Source organism: Chrysochloris asiatica, unplaced genomic scaffold, assembly GCF_000296735.1.
Source record: "Chrysochloris asiatica unplaced genomic scaffold, ChrAsi1.0 scaffold00121, whole genome shotgun sequence".
NCBI classification, from domain to species: Eukaryota; Metazoa; Chordata; class Mammalia; order Afrosoricida; family Chrysochloridae; genus Chrysochloris; species Chrysochloris asiatica.
In genome coordinates, this window is record NW_006408639.1 from 6,286,290 (window position 1) to 6,309,130 (window position 22,841).

General features: G+C 39.8%; 1 protein-coding gene across 2 annotated transcripts in view; it reads left to right on the forward strand.

Annotated features, from left to right (window-relative positions):
• CNTN4 (contactin 4) overlaps positions 1–22,841 on the forward strand; it is a 1,030,428-nt gene that overhangs the window by 976,568 nt on the left and 31,019 nt on the right. For both annotated transcript variants that reach the window (XM_006868663.1, XM_006868662.1), the window contains 2 exons: positions 12,326–12,501; positions 21,304–21,424. In XM_006868663.1, the coding sequence (XP_006868725.1) occupies positions 12,326–12,501; positions 21,304–21,424 (297 nt within the window). The remainder of the gene's footprint in view (positions 1–12,325; positions 12,502–21,303; positions 21,425–22,841) is intronic.

The following is a 22,841-nucleotide window of genomic DNA, read 5'->3' on the forward strand; positions in this document are numbered from 1 at the left end:
ATGATCTCTAAATTCAAATGGGATATGTTCAAGGTCATATTTTGACTCTTGTGGACTTGTTGTAATTTTCTTGAGTAACCTGAACTTACAAATGAGAGTGTTCCACAGTCTACCTCTAGCCTTGTTTTGGCTGGTGAAATGGAGATTTTCCATTGTCTCCTTCCACAGATGTAGTAAATTTGACTCCATCTGGTGAGGTCCATGTGTATAGTCATCTTTTATGTTGTTTGAAAAAGGTATTTGCAATGAAGAAGTCATTGGTCTTACAAAATTCTATAATGCAATTTCTAGCATTGTTTCTATCACCAAGGCCAATATTTTCCAACTACTTTGTTTCCAACCTTTGCATTACAATCACCAGTAATTATCAATACATGTTTGATCAATTTCAGACTGACAAAGTTGGTACAATTCTTCAATTTCTTCAAGACTGGCTTTGGTGGTTGGTGCGTAAATTTGAATAAAGTGGTATTAACTGGTCTTCATTGTAGGCGTACGAATATTATCCTATCACAGACATCGCTGTACTTCAAGAAAGATCTCGATATGTCCATTTTGACGTTGAATGCAACACCATTCCTCTTTAATTTGTCATTCCAGGAATAGTAAACCATGTAATTGTCAGATTCAGAATAGCCAATGCCAGTCCCTTTCAGCTCACGAATACCAAGTATATCTATCGATGCCTGTACATTCCATTTCATTTTTTACAAGTTCCAATTTTTCGAGGTTCATAGTTCGTACATTCCATGTTCTGATTATTAATGAATGTTTACAGCTGTCTCTCTCTCTTCATTTTGCATTGTGCCCCATCAGCAAATGAAGGTCCCAAATTCTTTACTCCATTTGCATCATCATGGTCAACTCTACCTTGATGAGTCACTTCTTTCCCGCTCATATGTTGAGTGACTTCCAACCTGAGGGGCTTATCTTCTGACACTATATCTGACAGTAATCTGGTGTTTTTCATCATGTTTCAATATTCAGTATTCTGGTGCTGACAATGTTCCATTGCTCTTCACAAGGTCTTCGGTAACTAAATATTTGGGAGTAGTCAGTCTCTCTTTCTTCCTAGTCTGTCTTCGTCTGGAAGCTCAGGTGAAACCTGTCCACCATGGGTGACCCTGCTGGTATTTAAAATACCCATGACATAGCTTCTAGCATCACAGCAACATGCAAGCCACCAAAATATAACAAAATTACAGACAAGGGGTTGCATTATAGGGTGGTAAGCCCTATATATTGTGCTACTCAAATGGTTTGCCTGAAGTGGGAACAGATCCCTGGCAGCATAGTGGATTAAGCACTGGGATGCTAACCACAGGGCAGCAGTCCAAAACGTCCTCCAGGCTCATTACAGGTCTGAATTGACTTGATGGCAGTAGGTTTGATGTTCTGGTAATGAGTGAAAAAATCTCTAATTTGTCACAGACACTAATTTAGAGCCTTAGAACTACAGATTAGGGAGGAGTGCTTGTGACAGGAAATTAAACTCCCTTGTAAGGCAAAGGTCCAAACTCAAATGACAAAATCCTTGAGGATGTCTGCCACCATAGAAGACAGCAAATCCAACAAAGAAAAGAATTCATACCTGGAAGAGTAGATACAATGGAACAATCTGAAAAGGAATTTTAGTTGAATTATTTATAGAGTTTTCAAAGTGAACTGCCTGACAGAATCGACCCATTTCTGAAAACTAACTCAGAGAGAAAAAAAGACAAACAGGAAACTATGCTGTTATCTTTGGTTTGTTTTAATAGTTGCTTTAAGATGTAAAACCTAATAACCCAACCAAAAACAACAACAAAACAAGCATATGCCATTGAGCCGATGGTGAGTCACGGTGACCCCAGTATGCAGAATAGAATTGAACACCGTAGAGTTTTCAAGACTGGGGTCTTTCAAAAACAGATTCCCAGGGCTTAATTCCAAAACACCACTAAGTGGGTTCACACTGCCAACCTTGTGGACAGTAGCTAAGCCCTTAACATTTTGTGCCACATAGGGACTCCAAAATGAACCAATAGAGAATAATTGGTAAATGAATCCCTAGTTCTTCTTCTTAGGGATAACTTATTTCCTAAAAGCTAAGTATAATTTTAAGTAGTCCCTTGCCTTAACAATAGATTTTTCAGGAATAATTCACCCAGATTGTCCCTCTGGTAAGAAATGCAAGACTCACTTATTCAAACATATAATTTATTCACTTATAATCACTTGTAGTAGTTGATGTTGTATGCCATTGAGTCCGTTTCCAAGGAGCAGTGGGTGGGTTTAAGTTGCTGACCTTGAAGTTCAAACTGACTTTTCACTCCAGTGCATTATCCCATAGCACCACAAGTGACTTGTAATCAAAGAATAATACTTTGGCTAACAAACCAACAATTCATTTATTTTATCTTTGCAGATAGCAAATGTCATGGTGGTGATGTGCTGTTGAGTGGATTCTAATTCATAGCAACCCTGTATAGGGTTTCTTAGGCTGTAAGTCTTTATGGAAGCAGAAAGCCTTATCGCTTGCCCATGGTACAACTGATGTACTTGAACTGCTGACCTTGTGGTTAGCACTCTCATACATAAACCAGTAAGCCACCAGAACTCCTTTATTACCAGACATTTGCCTAAGATTACAAACTTCTTCCTTTATAATTTCAGAAATAGTCCTAATACATACGTGATAATTATGCAATAGATTACTTGTCTTAAGATGAGAAAACTATGTGAGTATGTGGTTCTCATGCTTGCATTGAACTTAGAAAATCATGTTGGGAAGATTACCACAGTGGTTAGTGAGTAAAAGGAAACCAATTTCCCCAAATCTAAGGAGAACAAGGATTATATGTTAAATTCTTTTTTTATCACCTGGATTTTATTTTGTTTTATTTTATGTTTTAAGATTGTTACAGCTAACCTGGTATACCTAAAAACCTATCTATAAATGTATATATTTCTGATAAGTTTTTGTGCTAAAAGACTTTAAGCAAGTACGTTTACAATATTTCCAACTGTTGATTTACTGACAGACTTTTAATTTTCACAGAGTGAATGGTGGTGGTAGAGGCAGACCATGGAGTCGGTTCCGACTCATAGTCACCCTGTATAGGGTAGCTGAGATTGTAAATCTTGGCAGGACCAGAAAGCCTCATCTTTCTCCCATGGAGCACTTGGTAGACTTGAACTACTGACTTTTGCTACGAGGGCTCCTTAACAAAGTGAATACATTCCCTTTATTCGTCCTTCCTCTGAGCAGGAACATAAAAGTTTAATTTTGAAATGGAATATGCTCTAGATTAGAGTAAGTCCTCTTTCTTTCATTTTTCCATAGTTTATTTATTTCTAAAATATATATAGTCGGCACTATATAGCAGTCTAATCTCCAACTTCACTTCCACCCCATTCATTTCCTTTCCTTTCTTCCCTTCTAATATCAATCAAATGTTGTATTGCATTAGGCAAATCTGCTACCTTTTCTACATGTTAAAGAAGGAAGATGAAACTTTGAGGACTAAAGTGCACCTCACCCAAGCTATGGTATTTTCAATTGCCTCAGATGCATGTGAAAGCTGGGTAATGAATAAGGAAGACCATAAAAGATCTGATGGGTTTGAGTTATGGAATTTGAAAAGAAATTGAAATACCATGGACTACCATAAGAAGAAACAAATTGTTCTTGGAAAAAGTACATCCAGAAAGCTGCTTAGAAACCAGACTGGCAAGACTTCATCTCTCTTACATTGGACTTGTTGTTAGGAGGGACCAGTCCTTGGAAGAAGACATAAGGCTTGGAAAGATGGAGGGTCGTCAAAAAAGAGGAAGACCCCTAGTGAGACAGTTTGGCACAGTGGCAGCAGCAATGGGTTCAAATGTAACAATAATTGTGAGGATGGCACGAAACCGGGCAGTGTTTCTTTCTGTTGTGCATAGTGTCATTGTGAATCAGAACTGTCTCTCAATAGCATCTAACACCAACAACATTCCCACTATAGAGGGCACATGATAGTCAAGTGGGTTGTAGAGCCGATTGAAGGCATGAGTCTGCAGGTCCAGAAACCCAGCACATACAGTGATTGTGGATGTGAGTATAGGAGATGGGAGATTCACTATACTGGACAAAAATGTTGATTAAGCAAATATGTACAATTTTTGAGGATAAGATATAGAAATAGTTGTGGATGTATGTGGTGTGTATGTGTGTGTATTTTTTTCTTGGCTTTTTTGGCTGAGAGGGCCTAGAACCGGTGACCCTTATTAGCAGTGAGTATGTTGGGTGTTCACATCTTGGCTTCCCAAAACCATCCTCCACTAAAAGGAATCAGGTCTCGCTGTAGAAATGGATGGTTCTAGGGAAGCTATAGAAAAATGTTATAGATGAGCTGGGATCATCTTATTGGACCAGTAAGTGAGACAATGCTCAATGAATGCTAATAATATGTTAACATGACACAGGAGCTAGCTTGAAAGACCTGCAGTGGCCAAAATGAAACACTTTGAGTATCAAAATAAATAATGAAAGTATTGTTTTAGGGCGTCAGCCTGTACTAAAGTAAATAAATAGTTGGAGGAGAATATAGAAGGCCATTCAACATATGTGGAAGGAATTAATACTCATCATTTGGCAACCATCATAGAGGTGGTTGATTTAGGCTGATGGTTGAAGGTTTGAAGAGCATATGGATATTGGTGTGATCTTGGAATATTTCCCCATAGATTTGTAATCAGTGACAAGAGGGGACAGGGTAAACAGACACTAACATGGACTAGTCGTCAGGGTTAGAGTTTCCAATGATGGGTCAGAGAACCCCTGAAGAGAACTTCACAGAATCTCAGTGGTGTTCCTGCCAAGAATGCATGACCTTAAGTCATGAGGAAGCCCCAGACAAATCCAGACTCAGGGTCATTGTACAGAATGTAAGGTCTATACTTACTAAACTCTTTAGAGTCTTGGGGAGACAGTGTACAATCAGCATTAGACTGAAAGGTTGGCTGTTCAAACCCACCAACCATTCCTCAAAAACCCTGTAGAGGGTCACTGAGTCAGACTGATTGGATGGCACTTAAGCGCTGTGGGTTAATGCGCCAGACTGCAAAGCTATTTGAACTGCAAGGTCGGCAGTTCTAGCTCACCAGCTGCTCCTCGGAAACTCTATACAGGGTCACTATGGGTTGGAACTGACTTGACGGCACTTTACAACAACAGCAATATGTTCTTTAAAACTGTGAAAGACAGGGAATGACCAAAGAATTGTTCTGACTTGAAGGAATGTAAAGAAATGATAACAATTAAATTCACTGTGCAATTTAGACAGACTTTATCAGACGTTGCTGATAAAGTAACAACTTTTGAATGGGGTCTTGACTGGACAATTGTAATGGGCCAGGGTTTGGTTTCATTATTTGTAGGGTTATAGAAAGACCCACAACGAGATGGGTCGGCCAGGTGGCATCATTGATGGCAACAAGTGTGGCAGCGGTAGGGAGGTTGGCCCAGGATTGGACATTGTTTCGTTCTGCTGTGCCTGGGGTCGCTATGAGTTGGTTCCAACTTGATGGCACCTGACAACAACAACAACATGCTTGTATGGATTCTTAGTGTGGCTTGTGTGTTAATGCTCTGAACTGCAAAGTTGACTTGAAATGCAACGTTGGCAGTTCAAGCTCACCAGCCAATCCTTGGAAACACTATACAGGGTCACTATGAGTCAGAACTAACTCAATGACACTTAGCAACAACAATAGTGCTTATGGGAGTCCTGGTGCGGTGCTGTAGGATAAACACTGGACTGCTAACCAAAGGGGCAGCAGTTCAAATCTACCAGCCTCTCCTCAGAAGCCCATTACAGGGTTACTATGAGTTAGAACCAACTTGACATCATTTTATAACACACTGGCTATGAGGAGAGTATCCTTGTTTAAGGAAACGTTCACTGGAATCTGTAGTTGTTATCAAAGGTGAGAGAAAGACTATGATAATGGTAAATACAGAGAGGAACGGAAAAGGACATGGAGCAAATATAGTAAAATATTAACAATTGGAGGTCCGCAGGATAGAAACACCTAAGGTTGGTTTTGTTTATGTTTTTTTTGGGGGGAGGGCCATGTTTCTGTAAATTTTACAATATTATTAAATGAATTATGTGTTTGAATATAAGAAAACAAGAAATCCATAATGTGGATTTAGAGGCCAGAACTCACGCAGAGAGGGCCAGATGAACCCGTAAGGGGCTCCTGTTTTGAGTTCTATACTTGTTAGCAGCCATCAAGTCAATTCCCACTCATGGTGACTTTGTGTCATCCTCTTGTTGTTCCAGTCCATCACTGTGGCTCTTGTGTCAGTCCATCTCATTGAGGGTCTCCTGTGCCCTTAATGGCCCTCGACTTCACCAAACATCATGCCCTCCTCTAGCAACTAATCCCTCCTGATGGTGTATCCAGTGCAAAAAATATAGCCAATGTTCTGTTGTGGGCCATAAGGTTTCCATTGGTTCACTAGGGGAAGTAGATCATCAAGCCGTGCTTCCTAGTCTGGCTTATTCTGGAACCTATCCACCATGGGTGACCCTGATGGTATGTGAAATACTAGTAGCGTAATTTCTAGTGTCACAGTGACACCCACACCACCACAGAATGGCAAACTGATCAGTGGGTAGTGAATATTTAATGTAAGTCCAGGCAATTGGTAAGAATTACAACACAGCAGCTTCCCTATCTATAAGCACTTCAAGGCTCAGGGCCTTATTTTCATCTCTTGGTAATACACCAACTTCTCTCTAACCTACTCTAGGCACCAAGGCCTTAGGAAAGTTTAAGATGGGATCCCTGACCCCCAGGAAACTTATTGCATGGAGAGAAACATGATATACATCTAAGATAAATGATGTTCTTCAGTAGTACAATAGCATTATTTTGAAGAAATGGAAGACAGTTAATACTGACAAACTTCACAAAAGGAAAGGATCCATGTGAGTCAGCTGGTCAGGAAAAGCCTTGGGGAAGGTGGCCTTGGATTCATGTGCTTTTCAAAGAGACAGTAGGCTTCATCTAGCTGCTGGCCTGCAGGCGAACCTTTGATGCCATAAGCAGATAGATGGTGCCCCATCTTTTCTTCAATGCTTCCAGCAGTGGTGATTCATGTTCTCCACAGGCAGTCCGTTTCACTGTTTTAAAGCTGAAAAGTTCTTTACTTACATAAGAAATAATCATTGTTCTCTGATCTAGAGAAATACAAAGTTCAATTCACTGTCATCTTCTGCCTAAAAATCCTTCTTGTGTTTGAACCCTTCCTGTACTATCATATCTCCTCTAATTTATCTTTCTCATACCAACTACTTTTAGTTATTTTTACCATTACAGGTTAACTAGCCCCTTCACTAACCTAGGCTCCATAAGGTGGCACAAAAACTTAAGCACTCAATTACTAGGTTGGGAGTTCAAACCTACCTGGAGACACCTTGAAAGACAGAGCTGGCAGTGTGCCACTGAAAAATCACAGCCTTGAAATCACTATCAAGCAGGTGTAGTCTACACACATGGAAAAGCCACTGTGAGTCAAAATCAACTCAACAGCAAGGAACATAGGTACAACAGGAGGATAGTCCTAAGTAAGCTTTGCTGAGACTAAAGCAAAAAACCAGGGTAATATTAGCCTTCTAAATTGGAATAGCCCATGCAATGAAACGCACCCTAAGATTTCATTCACTTTCTTCGGCAGCCACCTAGACATGTTGACCCTGACATGCTCATTTTGCACGTCACCTGCTCATCCAATCTTCCCCCAACCTATGCCTATGTGGCTGACTTTTTCAAGTGTAGCTTCTGTCTTTATCGCCATTAAATTCTATCACAGATTGATGGACTCATCTTGAAATCACTGTGAATCCTCCTTCCCTTATCTTAGGCTTAAGGTCTTCCTTTTAGATGTGTTCTTTATGAAGAATTGACAAATATAGTTTATCAGGCACTGATTTTATTTTTACTTTAAAAAAGGGGTCCAGCTATATAGAGTGCTGAAATGTATCTCTGGAGATGCTACCTCCAGATTTATTGTGGTCATTAATCAACAGTCTTTGTTGTGGCACTTAACTATTAATAAAAATAGTTTTCTGTCCAATCTCTGGTGTATCACGAGAGATGTGCTGTCTGTCAGCTCTTTGTCTAGCTTCAGGCCTTTAAAGAATCACATTTTTTAAAAAGTTTCCCTCTAAAAACAAAATCAATATAAAGAAGGAGATATCATTCTATTGTAAAACATCATCAATACCATCACAAAAACATACCCCACTCAAGTCCTGCCTTTGTAACATAACAAGAAAATGCTAACAAAACAATATGTGTCCTCTCTATGAGTAAAGATAACTACTACACTTTAAATACTTTCCTGATTGTTGTTGTTGTTATTTTAGTGCTGTCGAGTTGGTTCTGACCCATAGCAACCCTGTATAGGGTTTTCCGAGGAGCATCTGGTGAGCTTGAACCACTGACCTTGCAGTTCAAACGGCTTTGCAGTCTGGCACATTAACCCACAGCGCCACACCAGGACTTGTTGGCACCAAATAAATATATTGGTGTTGTAAATTAAAGGTAAAGAAATTATAACCTTAATCAGAGGTCAGTATGATATAGAGAAAGTGGCATCAAAATGGAATTCTGATTCTATAGACTCACAGACACTTGTTTGTACAGAAAGACTCCACAGTAGGAGTCAGAATCGAGTATGACTTGAATAAAGTTATAATTTATGCATCCCCTTGCTAATATGATCATTAACATATAACTTCTTTTTTGATAATCACTATGGTCCTTGGAAAAAGCACTGAGTTTACATTCAGTCATGGACAACATTATGATGGTAGTGGTCAGTTCCAACTCATAGTGACCTTGGATAAGGTTTCCAAGACTGTAAATCTTTATGGGGCAGAAAGTCTCATGTTTCTCTTGAGAAGCGGCTACATTTGAACTGCTGAACATAAACCAGTAGGCGTTCGGGGCTTCTTAGGTGCTGTGGGCTGATGCGTCAGACTGTAAAGTCGTTTGAACTGCAGGGTCTGTGGTTCAAGCTCACCAGCTGCTCCTTGGAAACCATATACAGAGTCGTTATGGGTCAGAATCAACTGGAAGGCACTTAACAATACCAACAGTAACTTTAGAATGGTGCTCCTTAGAGGCCAAGATGGCCAAACTTCGTCTGTCATACTTTGGGCATATTGTCAGGAGGGACCAGTCAGTGGAGAAGGATATCATGTTTGTTAAGGTGGAAGGTCAGAGAAAAAGAAGAAGACCCCCAACGAGATGGACTGGCCAAGTAGCAGCATCAATAGACTCAAGCGTGGCAACAGTAGTGAGGTTGGCCCAGGATGGAGCAGTGTTTCGTTCTGCTGTGCATAAGGTCGCTATGGGTCGGTACTGACTCGATGGCACCTAACAACAACAACAAAAACAAGCACTTGGGAAACATACATTTTTGAGCATCAATACTCTGAATCCATCATTCTCCATAGTATGAACCAACCATGAGTAGGGCAGTGTGGTGGTGGTGATGATTCTATTTATTGTTGCTATTTAACAACATTCAAATCCATCCATCAATTCACATCTTGATTTCTAATTGTTTGTGAGAGTTCTATGCACAGAACAATAGCTGCAGTGACTCTTTAGCACAGAAGTCATAACAACAGGTTCTTCCTGATCCTGATGAATTAAAACCAAAGGAGGGAAGACAGTTTTGTTTTGAAAGAAGCCATCTGTGTACTTGTATATAGCGTTTGTATTCAAATTTAAGGAAATTAATCAAGTAAGAAGCATCAGAATTCACAACACAGAAAACAGGAGTAAGGAATAAACATACAATTTGAGAAAACCTAGTAGCTAATGAGGTTTTGAACCTCTTCTGTTTAATCTTCTAGAGTCCCAAGGACACCTCTCTGGGGTGTGTACAGTACATGACCTGCTTTGCATTGATTCTTACTACTGCAGGGCTCAGAACATGAGCGGGGACAAAATGCTAAGGTAATGACTTAGGACTGCAACTGTACCAACAAAGTCCTGAATTTACAAACTTCTTTGGTCCTTGGTTAACAGGCATCTGAGTTGAGTTCACCAATAAGAAACATCTGCCCCAGGTCCTTGCACGTGCATAACGAGATAAATGTTTCTTCTGAAATAAAAATATGAGTTAGTCAAAGGAGTCTAGGGCTTAGGGTACAGGCCAACGCCATGCTGCTGGCCAAGAAGTTGTCAGGAGATAAGAAGCAAAGATATTTTTAAGGAAGGAGGCCTGAACATTTGACTCTGCACTCAAAAGTTTGATGTGTGAACTTAGAATCAGAGCCAGAACATTGAACATAAAATCACTTCTGTTTGTTACCTCTCTCAGGAAGTAACTTCATTACTCTTGCAGTGATACCTTCTCGAGCCACCTGTACTCCTTAGCCTTCTTTCTCTTTCTAAGGACCCAACCTTTGAAATCCAGCAGACTTTTGTCCCACCCTTTGAAATCAAGAAAGCCTTGTTTGCTTTCTAACAGTCCTACTGATTTTGGACCCGCTCCACAACTGCTATTTTCTGCGTCCTGCTACAAGCTTATAATTTATGTAGGGCAGAGATTTTCTGTTCCCAAAACTTGGAAAAAGAATAGAAAATTTGGTTTTAAAAATTCTGTTTAAAGAAAAAAATTGTAGAGTAAGTTTCTGAAGAAAAGACCCATCAGAAGTCTCCTAAGGGATCTAATTTCAAAATTCTCAGTTGAAATCTTAATCCTAGAGGCTCACTTAAGAAATATTTATATATGCCTCCCAGCCTGAAACACAATCCTGTGAATGTATGATCTGGTCAATCAATGTCTTTCTCTTGCTTGGTTTGTTTTTGATTTGCGTTTCAATTTGTTTTGTTTATAGAAATTTACAGAGATTTTTTTTTTTTTTTTTTTCCATAGAGATTTCTGGGATATAGCTGAAATCAGGATTTTTCATGTTGTAAATACTTTTATGGACTTTATGTTGAACTCAGACTGTTTTTAATCACTGTATTCTCAGACACCATTTATGAAATGATGTTGCATGAAAAATAAAAGGCTGCCTGTAAGTAGGAGTGACTGGGTAACTTGTTCAGCTGCTTCCCTGAGGTTGGAGTTTGGAGTTAACCCAGAGACACCATAGAAAGACCAAGCAATGTACAACCATGGAAAACCTCATGGAGTACAGTTCTACTCTGACATACATGCAGTCAACATGAGTCTAAGTTGAATCATCAGTAAGTGGTAACTTGTTGTTGTTATTGTTAGAATAAAGGTGAAAAGAGCTATTTATATTCCTGTGCTTTCTTGAGTTGATTCCAACTGATAGCAACCTTATATGACAAAAGTAGAACTGTCCGCACTGTGTTTCCTAGGCAGTAATCTTTACAAGAACAAATCCGTACATCTTATTGCTGGAAGGTTCAAACTTCCACCCTTTCATTTTTAGCAGGCAAGTGCTTAACCATTATTCCACCAGAGCTCCTTATTATATGTTAATGCAGTTGTTGAAATTTTTTTAACTGTCTAGGCTAAGCAAACCCAAGCTTTCCCCAGCAAATACCATAATGTAAAGAGTAAATTCAAAAAATAAGTGATAGCTCTTAATACGAAAGAAGGAAAGGAATATACAAATTCCAGATGTAACTGATGTTCAACATTTTCCTGATAGGTACTGTTGAGTCTGTTTCCATTCATAGCTACCCTATGCACAGCAGAACAAATATTGCCTGATCCTGCACTCGTCTCACAATTGTTTGGGAGATACTATAGTAAAATGAAGAAAAACGTTTTATCTGGGTAGTAAAATACTACATGGTTTTTCTGTTTTCTTTTTTGCCTCTTGGTTTTACTTTTCTGAATTTTCTACATTTCCCCTAATAAACATTTTATTACTTTTATAATTTAAAAAAGTCCACCTTAAATTAATATGGCTTTTTCTGTTTGCACTTAGCTGAAATGCTGCTTTCTAGAGAAACTGAAAGTGAGGTAGGAAAAGCTGTTTGAAGCAGGAGTCTCAGAAAATGTGCATCTGCATAAAAGTCTTCAGAGACCTCACCTCAGTGCTCCCCATTTGAGTTCCAGTGCTCTGAGAGGGTTCACATAATGAAGGTTTTCATCTTTTCATATTAAAAATGACCTCATGACCTGAGCCCGCTCTTCCCAGATGACTGAGGTTTGCTGGTTATAGCCTCAGAAAAAAATAAATAAAGCAAAACTAGTTTGCATTGCTTCCTGCTCTCAGATTCGGCGTGTTCTTCCCACACACGTTTCTAGCCTTTCTTCTTTGTGTTCTTTTGTTTCATGTGAATGCTCTAGATCCAACAAGAGTAATGGTACCCCCTGCCAGTATGGATGTCACTGTTGGAGAAAGTATTGTTCTGCCCTGCCAGGTCACACATGATCATTCATTAGACATCGTGTTCACATGGACCTTTCATGGACACCCAATAGACTTCGACAAAGATGGCGACCACTTTGAAAGAGTTGGGGGGGTAAGTATTAATATCAAATGAACACCATGAAACACAGAATTCAGCTTAATGTCTCGAAATGGACTCATGCTGTCTTGTTTAATGTATGTTAAAAATAAATTATTTTACAGTTTTGGTCAAGCACCTTAGCTGAAGAATCTCTTGGTTAACTCCTCCTGTTTTGTATGACAAATGCAGTACTTATTTAGCAGTCGCCCTTGGATGGTGCAGATGGTTAAGTGCTCTTGATTGTTAATCAAAAAATTGGCAGTTCAAACCATTCCAGAAGCTTTTGAAAAGTAAGGCCTGGTGACCTGTTTGTGAAAGGTCACAGCCTTGAGAACCCTATGCTGTTGTAATTGTTGTTGTTGTTAAGTGCTGTTGAGTCGCTTCTGACCCATAGTGACCTTGTATAGGGTTTCCGAGGAGCAGCTGGTAAGCTTGAACCTCTGACCTTGCAGTTCTGATGGCTTTGCAGTCTGGTGCACTAACCCACAGCGCCACACCAGGACTCCTAAGGAGCAGTTCTATGTAATCTGCACACATGGAGTCTCCAGGAGCTGGCTCTACTGAACAGCAACTTCTTTAGAGAAGTGAGTCCTTCTCCCTCATCCTCCCTGTGGTACCAGTAAGGAAACTGAGACTCAGATATACATAGCACTTCATCACTACTAAATCGCAGAACTCACCTTTACATTTCATTTCTGAAGCTCTGTGCCCCACAGCATGCCATACAACATAGAACCTGAATAAGAAAACACCTAGGAAAAATTGCTCTCAGTATTTGTGAGTTGCAGCTGAAATGCCCAGTAGGGTTCTATTTTGTAAATATGTAAATAATTTATCAAGTCCTTCATAGCCAAGTAATTTGAATTAAGAAAGACTAAATTTTCAAAATGCCTTATTTGCCAATAAGATACTTATTATCATTGTACACACAACAAGAATAGGTTATAGATGGAATCAACTTGAGACTATAATTTCCAAACTGTTTTTTGTTTGTCTGGGGATTTTGCTGCCCTACCTAATGCCTCCCTACAGTTCCATAAATAACTAGGACGCTCATTTGCTGCCATCGGCATGCAGGGACTCAACCAACCGGAAGTAGAATATCAAAAGAGGGCTTGTAGGATCCACGCTGGACTACAAACCAGAAGGTCAGCAGTTCAAAGCCACCCCACCAGCTACCCCAAGAGAGAACCATGAGGCTTTCTCCTCTCACAAAGATTCACAACATCAGAAACCCCATACAAGGTCACTAGGAGTTGTAACTGTCTAGACAGCACATTCTTTAAAAAAGAACACTGGTACTTTTTTAGATTGGCAGTTCAAATCCACTAACTGTTACTTGGGAAGAAATGAGGCTTTCTGCTTCCATAAAGATGTATAGACTCAGAACCCCTTTACAGAGTGGCTGTGGAATCACCTCAATGGCAGTGGGTTGCTTCTTTCCTACACTGTCATAGAGCCTGATGTGCTGTTTTGTCTTATCCCTCCTCTTGTTGTAGTTGTTATATGCTGTTGTTGGTGGTTGTTGTGATGTGCCATGGAGTCCATTCCGACTCATAGTGACCCTGTACAGGGTTTCTGAGGCTGTAAATCTTTATGGTTGCAGAAAGCCTCATCTTTCTCCTGCGGAACAGCTGGTAGTTTCGTACTGCTAACCTTAAGTTTCGCAGCCTGATTCGTAACCACTACGCTACCAGTGCTGTTAAGTCGGTTCTAATTCATAGAAACTCTGTGCACAACAGAATAAAACACTGCCTGGTCCTATGCCATCCTCACAGTTCCTGCAATGTTGAGGAAAAAATGATTTAAAACTTACAACACTATCCATATCATATAACTGAATTGACTTCGAATCCTGGCGACACCCAAAATGATCAGAGTGGAAGTGTGTCCCATTGATTTTCAATGGCTGATTTATCAGAAGTACATCAGTAGGCCCTTCTTTTGTGTAGCAACTGGGTGGGATTGACATTCAACCTTTTTGGTTAGCAGCTGAGAGTGTAAACAATTTTGTGCCACTGAGGGACTCTCCCATAATATATATTTATACTCACCTGCAATGCCAGTTCTATTAATCACAACCTGACTGCCTTTTTCAATGGCTTCTCCTATGAGTCACACACCCACACTACCCTTGAGTCCATTTCCACTCCTAGTGACCCTGTATAGGGTTTTCTATGCTGCAAATCCATGCTGTTTCTAGGTGCTGTCCAGTTGGTTCAGACGTATAGTGACTCCAGGTATAACAGAGCCCCAGTCAGTCCTGCGCCATCCTCATAACTGTTGTTATGTCTGAGCCCATTGATGCCACCACTGTGTCCAGTCATCTGGTTTCCCACTGACCAACTGACCAAGCACAATGTCCTTATCCAGGTTCTGGTCTTTCCTTACAACATACACTTTATACGAGAGACAAATGGCTTTGTTCTTCAGGCAGTCCATTATTGTTGTTAGGTACCATCTCCTTTGTTCCAACTCATAGTGACCTTATGCAAAACAGGACAAAACACTGCTCTATCTTGCCCCATCCTCACAATTGTTACATTTGAAGCCATTTTTGCTGGTACCATGCTAATCCATTTGTTGAGCTTTTTCTTTTTTTCAAAGACCCTCTACTTTGCCAAGCATGATGTGCTTCTCCAGGGACTGGGCTCTTCTGAAAGTAGAAGAGGCAAAGTCTTGCCATCCTTGCCTCCAAGGAGCATTCTGACTTCACTTCTTCCAGTATAGATTTGTTTGTTCTTGGTACTTCCAACATTCTTCTCCAACATCATAATTCAAATGAAAATCTGTAGAAGGGCAGAAAGCTTCATGTTTCTTCTGAAGAGTGGCTAGTGGGTTTGAACTGCCGACCATGTAGTTAACATCCAGTACTTATCCTACAGTGTGACCAAGCCTCATTATATCAATCACAGAACATTGAAAATTACTCTCGTGTCACGATTTTCACAATTGTCCCATATATGGTATGCAGTAGGTACCATTTTAGATTCAAAGGAGAATTTCATTACATCAGTGAATGTCACGGACCACTAGCGATTAAATCATTAGGGATTCTCTCTTGAAACCCAGCTTGAGAAAGACCTTATAGAATTGCCTATTTTAACCCTTTTGATCCTATTGCATATGACATTTCACCTAAAAACTTTGGCCAAATGAGAAAGAAAAAAAACAACTTCATAAGAGCATTGAGGATATTTCTCATCCACAAAATAACCCAATACTTGCCAAGGAATCCTTGATAAACTTCAATGGTCACATAAATTATAGGAAGTGTAGCATAATATCAATGTTAATATTAAATTAAAGAAAGGACAAAATTGATTCTTGATCCTAGGGAAAGTATATCTGGATCACAGGAAAGGTGCAAAACTGGGTAGCATGTCTGTTGACTTGGGGGACAACTCAATGGCAACTAACAAGAACAGCATTGATTCTAATAAAGGGGAAGTGTAAACTGAGAACATTTCAATAAATTAAGTAGAATACTTGTTCCCATTCTAAGACCAATGACTTGGGCACAGGAGATGTTAAAAATATTAGCTCCCAGAATGATATGGGCACTAACCCACCAGAATAGATTGCTGACCCAACAAAATGGAAACCCTAGCAGTCATTTGCATGTGTCCTTTATGATGGACTGGTGCCAGCATGTTAGCCAGGGCTGAGGCTCAGGTGAAGACACCCCACTGGACTCAAGCACTGAAGGTCGTATTTGTAGAGCCTCTATGTCACTCACGCTAGCACCAGTCAACCAGTTCAAAGAACTAAGTGCAAATGTGAGGACAGGCACCAGAAATGGGAGAAATAGGAGCATGCATGTCTATGGAAGACTTGACACTAGAAAGTAGCTGAATGATGTCTACTTCCTGGGTTGACCTGTTGGAAGAAATGCTTAATAGAGGCAGTGGTTAAGGACTCAGCTGCTAACTGAAAGGTCAGTTGTTCAAACCACCAGGCAAGATGTGGTTGTCTACATCTGCAAAAATGTACACCCTTGGGAATCCTATGGGACAGTCCTGCTCTGTCCCACAGGGCTGCTATGAGTTGGAATCCAGCCAATGAGAAGACGGTTTTTGTCAATGCTGTTGTTTCTTCGTCTTCTGAAAGGCCCCGAGTACAGAGTCAGGATTGGAACAGACCACAGTAGGGGGAAATAAGCGGCTACTCTTTTATTCTCCTTGGTAGAATCACTGAGATGTCAGTTAAGAGTTTGGTCTGAATGACATCATTCAGTTATTCTGGGCTCCTTCTGTGAGAGTCTGACCTCAATGCAAACTTGTTTTTCTGCTTCACTGTTACTTAAAAAATATAAAACAAGTCAAAAAAGTGTCCATAAGCAGAGTACATTCTAAACCAGTCAGTAAGTTTTGTTAATCAATTGTTATACTAAGAAGCCTAGAAGCAACAAGTTTGATCTTCATTCAAGCCTATAGTGAATAAAATTAATTACTGAATTATTGCTAGAAAGTAGACATCTTCTTAACACTGCTATGGCTTCCCATCTTTCCCAAACACATCCTTTCACCAGGCATATTTGTTTGTTTAAACCTACACTAAAAGTCCACAGTGTTAGTGGCATTGTAGGATAAGCACTGGACTGCTAACCATAAGGTGGGCAATTAAAACCCACCAACTGCTCTGCAGGAAAAAGATGTGGCTTTCTGCTTTTGTAACATAATACTGTTTTGAAAGCTTTACAGGCTTGGAAACCGTATACAGAGTCACTATGAGTCAGAACCGATGCGACGGCACCTAACAGCAACAAACGTTGTAATCACCTTGATGCCACACAACAACAATGTACTCAAAGTGAGACCATGTGAACTGTCATAGGGGGAAAAGTAGTCATGATGATATTGACCATTCCTTATATGTTTTAAATTCCTTATATGTTGTTGTTGTTGTTGTTGTTACGTGCCATAGACTCAGTTCCGACTCATAGCGACTCTGTATAGGGTTTCCGAGGAGTACCTGATAAGCCTGAACAGCCAACCTTGCAGTTCAAACCAATTTTGTAGTCCAGCACATTAACCCACAGCTCCACACCAGGGCTCCAAAGAGCTTATATAGAATATATATTAAGCATGTTGTTGTTGTCAGGCGCCATCAAGTCAGAACCAACTCATAGCGACTCCGTGCACAGCAGAACGAAACAATGCCCGATCCTGGGCCAACCTCACTATTGTTGCCACACCTGAGTCCATTAATGATGCCTCCAGGATGATCCATCTCGTTGGGGATCTTCCTCTTTTTCTCTGACCCTCCATCTTACCAAGCATAATATCCTTCTCCAGCTACTGTTCCCTCCTGATAATATGTCCAAAGTATGAGAGACGACGTTTAGCCATCTTGGCATCCAATGAGCCTTCTGGCTGCACTTCTTCCAAAACAGATCTATTGGTTCTTTTGGCAGTCCATGGCACTTTCAGGATTCTCCTCCAACACCACAATTCAAAGGCATCAATTCTTCTACGATCTTCTTTATTCACTGTCCAGCTTTCACATTCATATGATGTTATTGAAAATACCATGGCTTGGGTCAGGTGCACCTTAGTCCTCAAGCTGACATCTTTGCTCTTCATATTAAGCATATGTGTGTGTATATATATATGTATATCAGAAAGATGTCTACCTGTGTTTTATTGGCTATGCAAAAACATTCAACTGTGTGGATTATAACAATTTACGGATAACATTGTGAAGAATGGAAATTCCGTAACAGTTTATTTTGGTCATGAAGAACCTGTACAAGAGGGAGTTGTTCAAACCAAACAAGGAGATGCTGTGTATCTTAAAATCAGAAAAGGTGTGTGTCAGAGCTGTATCCTTTCACCTTCTTTATTCAGTCTGTATATTGAGCAAATAATCCAAGGAGCTAGACTACAAAGGGACTTTAAAAGTTCTTGGAATCATTTCATTATCTTTTCATTCTCTTTTTCCATGAACTTTTTGACGCTCACTCATATATAATGGAGTCCTGGTGTGACACTGTAAGATAAGCACTGGACTACTAACTGCAAAGTCAGCAGTTCACACCCACCAGCCACTCCTTAGAAGCTCTATACAGGGTTAGTCAGAATTGACATGAAAGTACTTAACCACAACACCATATGTGATGAAGAACACAGAATCCGGATTGGAGAAAGAGTATTTAACACTTGTGACATACAGATGACATTTGTGAAATATAATCTTGCTGAAAATTAAGAAGAGTTGAAACATTTACAGACCAAGATCAAAGCCTACAACATTCAGTTGGATTACATCTCAACATAAAGAAAACAAACATCCTCACACTAGACTAATAAGCCACCTGGTGATACGTGGAAAAAATCCTGAAGTTGTCAAGGATTTTGTTTTTACTTGAATCTACAAAAATTGCCCATAGAAGTTGCAGTCAAGAAATTAAATGCCATATTCCATTGGGAAAATCTGCTGCAAAAGCCCTTTTTAAACTGTTAAAAAGTAAAGATGTCAAGTCGCCTTAAGATGTGCCTGAACCAAGCCAGGGCATTTTTAGTAGACTTATATGCATATGAAAGCTGGACAATGAATAAGGACAACTGAAGAAGAATGCATGCCTTTGAATTATGGTGATAGCATGTAGTATTGAATAGACTTATGGACTGCCAGAAGGACAGTCAGAGTTTTCTTTAATACAAGAATGACTTCATCTCACATTCTTTGATCATGTTATCAGGAGAGACCAGTCCCTAAGGAAGAACATCTTGCTTGGTAAAGTAGAGAATCAACAAACAAGAGGAAGACCTAATTCATAATGAAATTATGGTTATATATTCCTCAGTCATCAACAGAAATGGATGAGCAATCTTTAACTCACTTTATGGATATATGAGACAGTGAAATTAGGATGAGAACCCATATTATAAATAAAAGAGCTTCCACATAAAAAAATACACAGCTCCACTTGAATTCGATTTGCTAGCTTTATCCTTCTTGACTTAAATTTAATATCTTTATCTTGATTGTTTCGTAAAGACGTTTGATTATGGTCATCCAACTTAAATTTACCATGCACTTTGCAGTGTTCAGAATAATTTCACATACATGATTTTCACTACCCAGCACAAATGGCATGCATCCTGCTTTTACTGATCAATAAACTAAGACCCAGAGAGATTAAGAGACTTCTACACATAAAACCCAAGACAACTAAGTCCCAGAAACTTGAGCTGTCATCCTTATTTAGCATTGCTTCTAACACCATTTACAATAACTGGTAGATCCATGTTTTGCCATTGTCCTTTATAAATATGGATGTATAGTACTGACACCAAGGAAGGAAGTCCAGTATGAATTCATTTCAAATGAGGATACGTAAGGATTCATTTCAAATGAGGATACGTTCTTTCTGGAACGTAAGAAAACTGTGGGTTCAAATTCTGACCCTACCATTCACTAGCTAACTAATTTTCAGCAACTCAGTCTTTGTGCTTAAGCTTCTTCAATCATAAAATCAGGAAAACAAGAGTACCTACCTTGGAGGTATTTAGATTTATTGAGTTAATATTCGCAGAAAACTTGAAAACCGCCTGCCATCTATGCATTAATACCATTAAGCATGAGCTGTTGGAGTCCTGGTGTGGTGCTGTGGGCTAATGTATTGGACTGCAGAGTTGGTTTGAACCACAAAGTCAATGGTTTAAGCTCACTAGTCGCTCGTCTGAAACCCTATATAGAGTTACTATGGATCAGAATCGACTCGACGGTATGTAAGAACAACATAATTGTTATTGTTAGGGAGAAAGATGAGGCTTTCTGCTCCTGCAAAGATTTATAACCTCTGAAACCCTACACAAAATCACTATGATTTGGAACTGCCTTGAAGGCACTTAACAACAGCAAATAGTTATTTGAAGGAATGAAAACACAAGGGTCCATGTTTACGTTCAAGTCTATAGTTTGGGGTGAGAAAACAGATGAAGAAGGCAATATGCCGAGACTTCTTGTCTTCATTTGATGTTCCCATGAAACAAGTAAAGCTCCCTCAATCCTGCCCTTAGGGTGTTCTTTTGCTCAATATAGGTTCTTTAGTCTACTGATTAACAAAGCTATAAAATCAAATTCCAACGTATAGCCATTTCTTCAATTAAACTGCTGTTTATTTGTGATAACAAATAGAGGTATCTCTACATATTTATTTATTTAAAGCACTGTGCATGTGAACAGGCCAGAAATATTTCTGTGCCACGTAGACATCCATACCAGAATCTAATTAGTCCAATTCTTCTGCTAATCAAACGTGTATTTGGCATTTGGAAAACAAATTAGCACCGTTCCGCATTAGGTGATGTAACATTTCCTTAGAGAGTCTGGTCCTCTTAAATCCTTTCATTCAAACCTGGGAACAGCCAACCTGCTGGCTCTAAGTCAAAGATGTGCAGTAAAATGCAGATGCTGCCAAAAGGTGGAGTTAGCTTCTTCCTCATTCCAAACACAGAGTTTCAAAGTAACAGAATGTCAGTGAACGTATAGCCTGAGGGCATGTCTATAGAAACACACAGGATTCGATCCAGAGTCACTTTACTTAAGTTTAAGTACTTCCAACATGGACAGAGACTGTTCCAGGAAAGCCAGACATCTGAGGTCTTGTCAAAGGCCTGTTTGGAAGACGGTGTGGTTCTTATCTCCCAGGCAGGCTCACATATTTTTAATAGGCCATGGTTTGCATCACTAATGTTTTCATCAGCCAGTGTAAAATAAATCCATTAGTCACAGTGTCCTCCATGTGATAATGATATTTAGAGCTCATTAAAAAGTAATTGTAGCCACTTTCCCCTACTTTATCAGCAGGATTCAGCTGGTGATTTGATGATCCGAAACATCCAGCTGAAGCATGCTGGGAAATACGTCTGTCTGGTACAAACAAGTGTGGACAAGCTATCAGCTGCTGCAGACCTGATTGTCAGAGGTATTTGGATTTTGTTGTTTTTGGTGTTTTTTTCTTTTTTCTTGGTCCTTACAGTATGGTTATGATATCTACTCTAACACAGAGTTTCTAAAACTTCAGTGGTTTTACAATTATAAGAAAAAGTCAGGTAGAAGTTGAACATTGTGAACAGTGGTGAAAAGTATGCAGAAGTTTTCGTGTGTGTGTGTTTCTCATAGAGCAGTGTCAGAAAATACACTAAACGAATTCAGTTTCTTTACATTAAAAAACAAAACAAAACAAAAACCTCCTGTGAGTGAGTGCTCCGTTCGTTTCTGTTGGAACTTACAAACCTTTCTAGGATAAGCACTGGGCCACAAGGTTGGTTTGAACCTCAAGGTCAGCAGTTCAAACTCACCAGCTGCCCCTTGGAGACCACATACAGGGTCAGGGTCGCTATGAGTCACAGAACGGCCTGGATGGCATTTAACAACTGGACAACAAAAGACTAACTGGAAATTAACAAAAATTAATGGCCTATATAAAAAGAATAAAAAGATTAGACTGTAACGTTGATGTATCATTTGAGATAAACCACGTTAGTGTTTTTGGCTGCCAGTGTAACAGCAAAGGAACCCAGGGGTGTGTGTGGGGGGGGGGGGGGGTAGATGGTGATGGTGGTGGTGGTAGTAGTGTACGCCGCACAGTCGGTTATGACCCAAAGCAACCCTGTATAGGGGTGTGTGTGTGGGGGGGGGGGGTTGTTATGGGATAAGCATGTGACTGCTAGCCACTAGGTTGGCTGTTAAAACCTATCAGCTGCTCTGCGTGAAAAAGATGAGGCTTTTTCCAGAAACCTTACTAGGGTCTTATGAGTCAGAATTTACTCAATTGCTAATTCTGGTTTTGGACGGTTGGTGTAACAGTAGCTTAAGTAAAATCCTTCTTATGCCTAAAGGTAATAGTACTGCCCAGTTTCTCAAATAGAGCTTTGGAGGGAAAGGCCTCATGATTGCCTGTGTTGTAGTAAATAAGCTGAGAGTTGATACAAAAACTAATATTTGTGAGCATCTCTTTGGAACTACCAACATGGCCTAACTGGACCCTAACAGCATTCAGCACCTGGCTGAGCTGTAACAATTGACTTCTTCCAAGTCTGACCAAATTCGTTTTTAATGGAACAGAAAACTGGCTTACCAAAAATGTATTTTTTAAGAGATATCACCACACCCCCACTAAATGGCTATGATATAAATAAATAGATTGTTGTTGCTAAGTGCCATCAAATTGGTTCTAATTTATAACCACCTATATAAGGTCTCCAAGGAGCAACTGGTGAGTTTGAACCGTTGACCATGCAATTCAATGCTTATCCTACAGCTCTACACTAGGTTATATTGGCAAGGTTGTAGGGAAATTGGAAGCCTCTTTCAGTTCTGGTAGAAACGTAAAATGGTAC